Here is an 11,035-nt window from a genome sequence, read left to right as displayed (position 1 = left end):
TGGCGGGACTTTGAAATCTGGAGGTTTCATATGTTTTCAGCCAAGATTCCTTTAAGTACCAGTCTGAGCAAAAATTGGACTTCTTGTTGTTTCTCTTCTCGATAGCTGCAATTGCATGTATACATGGTAATTCATTAAATTGAAACTGAAAACAATCACATGTTCTTTTGTTTAAGTCCACCAAGAAAGTAATTCCTTCTTCCTCAACTTTAGAACGCCATGAATCAACGGGGAAGACCTTCAAAGTTGAAAAACTATAAGTTAGTATATTATTTTAAATTATTATTAAAATAATAAGCTAAAGTAAGAACATAATACTTATATTTAAAGTAAAAGCTAAATCTATCTTTTTCTTCAATTCCTCTTCTACCTAACAAGAAATGTCGTAAAAAGTTCCTTCTGCTTTATTTCTACTTTCATAAAACCAACGTTGTAGCTTCACTTGGATGAAATCCATCATTCTTAATATAAGCAACTCCCTTGCTTCTAATAGCAAGAATTCATTGACTCGACTATTTTTGTTGTGAGCATGTCATATCTTCGTCATGGACTACAAGAACGTGCCCACTTTTCTGGTGGTTCTTCCATCAAGTAGTCAAAAGTCTTCTTATCAACTTTTTCTATATCTGACATGTATAGATCAAATTCTTTGCGCCTGTATACTCTTGCAGCACTTTGGAAAAGTTTTATGACCTCACTTTTCACTTTCCTTCGCTTTAGGTTCTGCTCCAAATGATAGATACAAACCTCATGATGGCTTTCAGGATATACCTTTGCGATGCCATGTGCAATAAATTGATGCATGTCTGATAAAAAAGTTAAATTGTCACGGCTCCCAATTGCATTGCGAAGCTCACTAAAGTACCACTCATAGGAATTGTTATTTTCAGATTCTGTAATTCCAAAGGCTAGTGTGAATATTTGGTTATTTGCATCATTTGAAATTGAAATCATTAAAATACCACGATATTTTGACTTCAAAAAAGTTGCATCAACAGTAATCACTGGTCTACAATGATTCCAACCAGTTATTGATGATCCATATGCATAAAACATATAAAGAAACCTGAAAATACAGTTTAACAAAAGGTTAAAAATACAGGACACCAAATCCTTAACATTTACACTACATACATCAAAGTTAAGGACACCATGTCCTTAATATTTACACTGCACATATCAAAATTAAGGACATCGTGTCCTTAACATTTTCACCGCACACATCAAAGTTAAGGATACCATGTCCTTAATTTTTACAATGCACACATTAAAGTTAAGGACATCATGTCCTTAACATTTACAATGCACACATCAAAGTTAAAGACACACCATGTCCTTAACTTTTACAATGCACACATCAAAGTTAAGGACACCATGTCCTTAACATTTACACTGCACACATCAAAGTTAAGGATACCATGTCCTTAACTTTTACAATGCACACATCAAATTTAAGGACACCATATCCTAAATTTTAAAACAGACTAATAAACTCTTTTTGATTATTTACCTGTTGTTGTCGTTTATCTTTATGTTAGTGTATCTTCCCGGGTTTTTACTTTTCATCATATACAAGTATGAAGACAACAATTCATAATTCTCTTCAGGAGTTCCTCTTATTAAAGTTGAAGCACGTTGAATAGCACGCCACGCCTTGTGATAACCAATGTCTAGTCCATGCAATTTTTGCATTTCTGTCATGACAAAGGCTGGTGTAACTTCAAACATTGGGTCTCGAAGATTGTCAATAATGTAACATTAATCAACTTTGAAGTTGCATGCCTTTGATCAGCTTTCATAGTGTTAATTGAGCAGTCATGATTTTTCTCAATCTTTACTATCTTGAATAGTGTTGAATCTTTAATTCTGAAAGCACGCACACACACCACCCACACCTATCATCATTGCATTTCAACGAATATCTTGTTGAGCTTGATCTAACAACCTTGAATTCAAAATGTCCTTTAATTGCTATATTCGAAAAATAATTAATTATACTCTTCTTTTTGTCAAATATTGATCCCACTTTTATTTCATCCAACAAAGCATTTTCTCTTAATATCGTAGTTGGGATTCTTTTTGTTTCGAATTTGAGCTTCGTCTAGTTAGTTGAGTAGATGTTTTTCAGCAACTTTTTCTATATATGGTGCATTCTCTAAGACTTGAATACCCGAAGCTTGTTGGTTGTCAATCTCTATAATACTTTGTTCTTCTACTTGAATAGAATTAAATGTTTGAAGTACCTCTTCAAATATTGGTTGAGGTTCAACCACATCTATTTCCATTATCTGTTGGCATTTGTCTTGATTATCTTGTTGAGTTTCTATATTGACATGTTCAAAGTTCTTGTAGAGCCAAAAACTCTTTCCGAAATATCAATAATGAAATGACAGCCCTTGAAGAGTGAATGACTTTTTAGTAACTCTATACATGTGTGAAGATCTAAATTAGGTTGATATCAAACCATATCATTGCTTCAAACTTATCTCTATCCAATTCAATAACTTCAAAGACCTGGTTTTGATGATCAAGATACTTATAGTCTGCAGTCCATCTACCATTAAAAGCAACTATAATACATATTGTATCCATTCTGCAAGTCAAAAAAATGGAAAATTCAGGATACTTTGTCCTTAATATTTATACAGCAGTCGTGAATTTAAGGACACGATGTCCTAAACTATATCAATATAAGTTGCAAAATACATGACACTTTGTCCTTAATATTTAGAACAATATTCATAAAGTTAAGGTCGTCGTGTCTTAAACTTTATCAATACAAATTGCAAAACACAAGACACAATATCCTTAATATTTACACAGTAGTCATAAAGTTAAGGACATCGTGTCCTAAACTTTATCAATACAAGTTGTAAAATACAGGACACATTGTCCTTAATATTTTTTAGAACAACAGTCATGAAGTTAAGGACATCATGTCCTAAACTTTATCAATACAAGTTGCAAATACATGACATTATGTCCTTAATATTTACATAGTAGTCATGAAGTTAAGGACATCATATCCTAAATTTTATCAATACAAGTTGTAAATACATGACACAATGTCCTTAATATTTACACAGTAGTCATAAAGTTAAGGACATCGTGTCCTAAACTTTATCAATACGAGTTGCAAAACACAGGACACTTTGTCATTAATATTTTTTAGAACAGCAGTCATGAAGTCAAGGACATCATGTCCTAAACTTTATGAAGTTAAGGACACTATATCCTCAATATTTACACAACAATCATAAAGTTAAGGACGCGATGTCCTTAACGTTATCAATCCAGAAAAGGAAAAAAAAATCAAATCCCTTGCATCTTATTCTTCAGTAACGAAATAAAAATCCACACAAAAGCATATAGAGATATATGAAATTTTAGAACTTACTGTAATTTTATGGTGAATTTTGGACGAGAAAGTTGAATTCTCTAGTTTGAAATCGGAAGAGAAAAGCTTTTGTAATTTTGGATGATCACAGTAATTTTTGACGTTAAGGATCAGCAATTCTCTGCACGTAAGTTTGAACTGCTGCTGATCGTAAATAAGGAGCATATGTTTCAGCGAAATTATTATAGCAGAAAGGTATTTTTGTCCGGGCGGGTAAAAGTTTATTAAAGCAGTGACTAAAGACTAAAGACATTTTAAACAGTGGCTTAAAAGTAAATACATGTGTTATTAATGACTATCTGTGCACATAGCCCACATTTCGTTTTAATGAAAAAAGTCATGGGCTATTAAAATTTTAAGGGGCTATAGAGGGTCATTTCCTCTAGTATGCAACCCAATAGTATAATGGGCCAGACTCGCTTAAGCCCATACCATAAGAAACACCAAAGCCCAAGGTCAAGTAACGTCGTCGTTTCTTATCATCTCATCATACCAACCAGAAAGAAGGTCCAACTATTCAACCCATTTTCTCAAATTGGAGCAGACTCTTGCCGCAAAAATGGCTGCTCTCTCCACAGTGGCAGCCACTTCAAATGGCATCAACCAGCTCAATTACAGAGTAGGGCCCAATTCATCTGTCTGTACAACAAACCCACAAAATTTGCATAGTCAATGGCTTGGTACTCAAATCAAAATCTCTCTTCAGTCCAACAATTTCAAACCATTTCTTACAAAACATTGCCCCATTAAAGCCACCATCTCCTTTAGCCTTCCTTATGGGTAAATTCTCACACCTTTCCTGTACTAATTCTTGCATTTATCTCTTCTTTTTTTGCGGGGGGGGGGGGGGGGTAGGACTATACTAAGCTTGTTTAGTTAAAGTAATTATTTGTTAATGGATAAGTATGAGATGTAGAGAATCTCTAATTTTCTCTAAAAGAACAACCTACTCCCACCGTCCTATTTTATGTGATCCACTTTGACTGACCACAGAGTTTAAGAAAGAAGGAGAAATTGTTGAAAATTGTGGTTTAAAACAAGTCATATATATTTGTATTGCTATAAAATATAAATATCTCATTAAGTTTAAAATGAGAAGTTTAAAGTTAATTTTTTCTAAATATAGAAATGTATCATTTTTTTTGAGAAGTCACATAAGCTAAGCCACTATGTTTATTAAGGGGTGTCAAAATATAAAAAGTTGAACACTAAGAAATCAAGGGGATTCAACATATAGTATTATATACATAAAAAAATAATTTTACATAACTACACAGTGTAGTCGAACCTTGCTTACGGGTGGCTCCGCCACTGAGAGGGAGTATTTTGTATTGAAATGTGACAGGCTCGAATAGAGTGGATGGATATATAAGATTCATGTAGTTGACCCAACTCATTTAGGATTCATGCTTAGTTTATTGATTGATTGTATAATTTTTCTGTTAATCAAATTTGAATCAGTAAGCTATAAAGATAACACCTTTGCTTGATTTTATTATTGCAGAAAGTCAGAGGCTGCAGTATCTATAGAGAAAATTCCCAAGTAAGTATTTTCCATTTTCATTTTTGTTTTAATTCTTTGGCTATCCCGGAAAAGGAGGAAATTTTCAGGATATTGGTTGTTTCATTTGTGTTATTGTTTATCTTGTGTTTGTTTATTCGTTGGTATTTGGATGTGTGTTGAGGTATCTTGAATTGGATGAGTGAAATTTTAGATGGTCGTCAAAGGCGATAAAATCGTTTGCCATGGGTGAACTGGAAGCAAGAAAACTTAAATATCCCACTACTGGAACGGAAGCTCTTCTCATGGGGATTTTGATTGAAGGTTTGTTATTTTTTCTCTTTACTAAGAAAATATTTGTTATTTTGGTAGAGATACTCTATTTGATCATGCCAATGGAATGGAAGCTCTTTACGTTTTGGTACTCATGAGGCTAATTAATCAAACTAACACTTGAATAAACAATAGACAGAAGTCAGAAGTTAATTCCATGTTGCGCTCATTCTTTAATTTAAGAATGTGACATATCGTTAACAATGGATTTTGTGCTACAGATTTTAGTAAGAGGAGGTATTTCAGGTTTTGCATATTTAGAACACTTTCTTCTAGTCTAGGGAACTCCAGTGTAGTTGGGTCCATCTAATTCTCTTATATATTCATTGAGTGACTGATATTTGAATGACATTACTCTTCTGAAATCTGACAACTTACAGAACTTACTCAACATTATGTAGTTACCAAAGCCATTTTACATTTTAGTACATTTAATGGTCATGATATTTGCTATACAACATTGCGATTTATACGAAGTTTTAATATGTGAAAATAATTCAGTTTGGATTGGGAGGTTATTGAGGTGAAATATATAAGTGCTTTGGCTTCTAGAGGAACCAAAAAGAAATTGGTCGGGACATGATCGCAAGTTGATTAGAGAGGTAGTTCTATGGATTTCAGCTTATGTCTTCGAACAATGTGGCTTGTCGAAGTCGAGATATAGCCCTTATAAGTTGATGGGAAATGTCACTTTGTGGATTTTAGCTTATTGTATTAAGAACACTGCGCACCTCGAACATAATTCAGATACATACAGAAGTAAATTTTGGAGGTTATAACTGCATATATTTATATTAGTTTCAGAGATGAAGTAAGAAGATATTTAATTGATAGAAAGGGGTCATTCAGTAATTTGCTTACTCAAGACCGAGTCCCCAATTTACACTTCGACTGTGATTTAAGCTGCTTTAGTCATTTTGGTGAAGTAGCTTCCATGAATATTCATTCTGCTCCTTGAAGTAAACCATGTTAGAATATTATTTCCTTCCGGCATTTGCAGGGACAAATTTTGCGTCAAAATATTTAAGGGCGAACAGCATTACTCTCTTTAAAGTACGTGAAGAAACTATCAAAGTTCTTGGAAAAGCTGACATGTGGTTTTTCAGTCCCGAGCATCCTCCTTTGACTGAAGATGCACAAAAGGCTCTTGATTGGGCACTTGATGAAAAACTCAAATCCAGTATGTGTATTCTCCCACTCAATTTTACATGCATGTTTGTTGGATTGCTGCATCTCTCTGCCTTCATAAGTATCCCGTTAAGGACTTTAGCATGGTTTTAGTTGTTTATTCTACTCGGATGAAATAAAAAATTGACCATATGAGTGTAGAAACAGAATGAAAAATAAAATAGAAAATAGAACTTAGGTATTCGGAAGTGCAGACTAAACTTGGAAATTCAGAACCTCCATTAGAACGCATTGCTTATCAAATCCGTAGTTACAACCTAACCCTAGTTGTGAAAAATCAACTATCAGAATCTATGACACTTTCTATTTCTTCGTAATTATCCCGAAAAAGAAGAAAAGAAGGGTATATTCTATGCGGGTACCTTGGCAGTTTAATCAATCTATAGAGGTTATGGATTCTTTAACAGCTGAATTTTTCCAAAATTTGTTTCTCATGTCGTCAAGCACTTCTCTAAAATTTACTCTCTTTTTGCCGTATTAAATGAAAACTTTAGAATTTGGCGGAAATAGCAAGAGATAAATTATGCCACTCATATAGCCAAATGTAACGATGTGCTAAAAAACATAAGATTAAGGATCACCAAGTTTATTTGTTTGGGCAGAAGAGAGCGAAAATGTTCTTGATTCTTGATTATTTATGAAAATGCAGGTGACAATGGGGAGATTACAACTACTCATTTGCTCCTTGGGGTGTGGTCACAAGTAGGATCACCAGGTTATAAGATATTGTCTGCTTTGGGCTTTAATGATGAAAAAGCTCAAGAGTTGAAGAATGTAATTTCAGAACCTGGTTTTGTGGATGATTAAGAGAAAGATTTTTGTGTTGATGTATTCCTTTAACCTGAACTGAGTTTCCAATTTTGCAATCAGATTAGTCGTTTTGACGTGATTTTCCCCACTCTTATAGTTCTGGATTTCTTTCATTTTTGGAGGATGCATGCTTTTCACTTTATCAGAACTTCTGTGGTGTTTAATGGGGTTAATGATTTCTATTCTTGTAGTATGATAAATTGCAGAATGGTTAAGTGTCCTAACATCATGTCAATGGTTGATTGAGGAGGTGATACTTCCTCATATTTGCCTTGTACTATCAGCGACATCTTATAGCAGGCAGCACGATAATTTGAGGAGCTTTTAGCGGGTGAAATCACAGAATAGCCGACTGAGCTAGAAACACCATATTTCGTTCTCCGGTTTGCTATTCTCGAATCCAAGAATAGATGAATTTGTCAAAAATCTTCCCTACAAGTCCTATTGCTATCAAAATCTTCAGTAGTACTAGTACATTATTGTTTTGGGCCATTATTTGGACTTGCACCTTGTTAAACTTGTAAAATTACTGGAGAAAGATTGTGCACAAATATCAGTGGGTTAAGCATTTGGGCACTAGGGAGGGGCTGCCCATTCTGCATTACAACCTGTGCAGATTTGGAGTCCTGCTGTTTCAATTTGGATGATAAGTTTGACTTGACACAAAGTTTTAGAAAAAAAAGACTTTTAAAATATGTGATTTTAAAAGTTTATGGGGTAAAAGTTTGTGAGGTCATTGCATTTTTGTGGCTATAAAAGCTTATCATTAAGGGTAAAGTGAGTAAAATGAAAAAAAGTTTAAAATTAAATTGTTTCAAAATATATAAATGTATCATTCTTTTTGAAACGGACTAATAAGAAAAGTGTGATAGATTTCCGAACCCAAACCCCATAAAGTTCAAATTTCAAATTCATCTCTTATTACAACATGAAAGAAACATAGAAATATGTAACACTCATTATTGAATTCATTACTAAGGAGCATAAAACAAAGGATTGTGTTAGAGACTTGAGAGCCATAGCACAATCGTTTTCTTGCAAGAATGCTAACGTGAAACTTTGGATTATCTTTCATCCTGTTTGCAAATGCCCATTTGGTTGCAGAGTTCATTATCACTATTAATTTTTTATTTACTAGTGTACTCTTCACCGATTAACATACAAAGGGTACATGCAAACAGCAGCTAGAGGGGAAAATAGGAATATTAATTGCCCTTAACCACATAATAAGAGATAGGGCATCGAAATAAGTACATTTCTATTATCCAATATAGAGAGAGAAAATTCGTAGCATCATCTTTTAATAGGAATTTAAAGATGGATGATATAATACTCCAACAAAATTGTAAAATGTCATTATAATATTTAAGTTCCTCAACCTTAAATGATTTGACGGGATTTTTTCACAAATAACGGGCCATATTCATTGTTTATTTTCTCTAGCCATATACATATAGATTATACATTAATTACATATAATTATACACATATAACATATAAATTGTGCTTATATTATACCTCCACCGGCTATTTTTAATTTAAATAGTTGGGTGGACGACTTTTTAGGTTAATTCTTGAATCTTAAATATATGATGCGGGTAAATTTTTACCGTTAGGCAGCTGGCACAAGGAAAGCAAGGGACATAATGAACACACATGAGAGTCCGGAACGAAAATGTGGTTCTTTTCGACTCAAAGAACCAAAATATGTGAAAAAAATTTGGTGACCATTTTATATATAACGCCCTTTTAAAGGGCGCTATACCTTAACGGTCGTTTACCCAGTTAAATATAACGCCCTTTTAAAAGGCGCTATATGTATAAACCCTTTTTGAAAGACGCTATATGTATAAAGTCTTTTTGAAAGGCTCTATATATATTATGTGGGCCCACGAATAATTCTTCTGGGTTTAACTGACATAACAATAGTTCAACTGGGTATAGCGCCCTTATTTAAGGCGCTATACCTCAAATAATTGTTCCCCTGGACTGATAAAGTATTTTATATCTATTCATTAAAATAATATAATTAATAGTATATTAATATATTATATTTTTTGATATAATAAATAATAAGAATTAATTTTTACATAAAATACACATACATAACACTAGGTATTTGAAATGAAGTGATAATAACTGATATTACTTAACATCACTGGAGACAAGTTTTTCACAATAACATCTGATAAATACGACTTTATAAATATTTAAAACATCATATTGTGTTTTTTTTTCTTTTTCCGCTATCTATAAATGTTTTTACTATTAACATCAAATACCTAATCCACGTTCACCGCACCAATAGTTCATAATACTGTGCATAAGTTAATCGCAGGAAAGATGTAGTACGTATAATTATACATAGATGTAGAGCCTGACAATAAATAAATACTTACAAGGTCAGTCAAAGCATGTAGCATAAATTATTTATTGTGAGAATTATATTTTTATGTATTATTATTAATATAAAATATTGATGGATATAAAATTATGAATAATTTAATAATATAAATTTGAAAAGTTATTTATTTTGATAATACTGTTCAATTAATCATTAATGGTGACACATAAATAATTAAGTATGTAAATATATTTTTAGTATTTCTTATACATATGAATCATTATTGCAATGTCAATTAGTATATAAAAAATGATTTGAGCTAATGTATTTTTATTATGTTTAATATTATTAGTTCATTTGAAAAAATTCCCTTAATAATGAAATATTGTTTAACGTAAGCCATGTATGTATATAACTAATGATAACAAAAATAATAAATGCATGTCATATAGCAAGTACCATGTAAAATGAAAAAAATATTTATTTTAAAAATCAAAAGAAATAAATACTAACATTGTTGAAAAAAATAATATTATACATGAAATAAAAATATCATAAAAATGCTAGTAATTAAACTAGTCAGTTAAGCCCAGAAAAATTATTGGTGGGCCCACATAATATATATAGCGCATTTCAAAAAGGCTTTGTACGTATAGCGCATTTCAAAAAGGCTTTATACATATAGCGCATTTTAAAAAGGCGTTATACTTAACTGGGCAAACAACCGTTAAAGTATAACCCCCTTTAAAAGGGCGTTATATACAAAATGGTCATCAAGTATTTTTTCCACACACCAAAGAACCACATTTTGGTTCAGGACTCCACACATGACATAGCCCTTTGTGCGGAGAAGTCAAAGTGAGAATGAAAATTCAATGATGTATCATTGGAATAAATGAGGCTGCCCAATTTCAGCTAAAAATTGCAGGCTAGTAAGGAATAAGTAACTAACAAATTCACAATTTCTAACTCACTGGAAAGCTAAGAAGACAGTGAACTGCAAAATACCTAACAAGAAAATCTAAAAGTGACAATTGGTTAAGTTTTCAACTTCCCCCATTAATGTACCTGAATAGTAAGGCTCAAAATTGGTTAAGTTTTCAACTTTGGGCTGCCCTCTTGTTGATCTAAAATGGGATTTTGAGATCTAGCCTTGTGACCAAAGAAAAGGAATATAAATCACAGGACCTCTTAAGTTATTTGAAATATTCTTCTAAAGAGAGACAAACAGACTAGCTTTTCTTGTTAAACCAACCTCTTGCCACCGTTACTTCAGGGACATTCGATAAAATTGGAACATACGAGAACGGGAATAATAACTTTAATTATTATACTCCTAGACAAAAATAGCCTTAGCCCATTGGTTTTTTTAGTCTTACTCTTATGTTAGAAAAGAGCTTGAACTCAATTCTACTTATCACAACTTGAACTCAATTCTACTTAGTTTAAGTTTGAACCTTTG

The 11,035-nt window shown here is 32.6% G+C and overlaps 2 protein-coding genes across 2 annotated transcripts; one reads left to right on the top strand and one right to left on the bottom strand.

The window, feature by feature from the left end:
- Positions 1-543: 543 nt before the first annotated feature.
- Positions 544-1,728, bottom strand: LOC107782631 (protein FAR1-RELATED SEQUENCE 4-like). The gene is made up of 2 exons (XM_016603526.2): positions 1,511-1,728; positions 544-1,066 (listed from the first exon to the last, which is right to left on the bottom strand). Exons 1-2 carry the CDS (start codon positions 1,726-1,728, stop codon positions 544-546), a joined length of 741 nt encoding a protein of 246 aa, XP_016459012.2.
- Positions 1,729-3,904: 2,176 nt separating this feature from the next.
- LOC107782636 (ATP-dependent Clp protease ATP-binding subunit CLPT2, chloroplastic-like) lies at positions 3,905-7,308 on the top strand. The gene is made up of 5 exons (XM_016603531.2): positions 3,905-4,177; positions 4,902-4,940; positions 5,113-5,222; positions 6,232-6,411; positions 7,069-7,308. Exons 1-5 carry the CDS (start codon positions 3,957-3,959, stop codon positions 7,224-7,226), a joined length of 708 nt encoding a protein of 235 aa, XP_016459017.1. The 5' UTR covers positions 3,905-3,956; the 3' UTR covers positions 7,227-7,308.
- Positions 7,309-11,035: the final 3,727 nt, after the last annotated feature.

The sequence above is a fragment of the Nicotiana tabacum genome, chromosome 23, assembly GCF_000715075.1.
Source record: "Nicotiana tabacum cultivar K326 chromosome 23, ASM71507v2, whole genome shotgun sequence".
Taxonomy (NCBI): domain Eukaryota; kingdom Viridiplantae; phylum Streptophyta; class Magnoliopsida; order Solanales; family Solanaceae; genus Nicotiana; species Nicotiana tabacum.
This window is presented reverse-complemented; position numbering and strand designations above follow the sequence as displayed.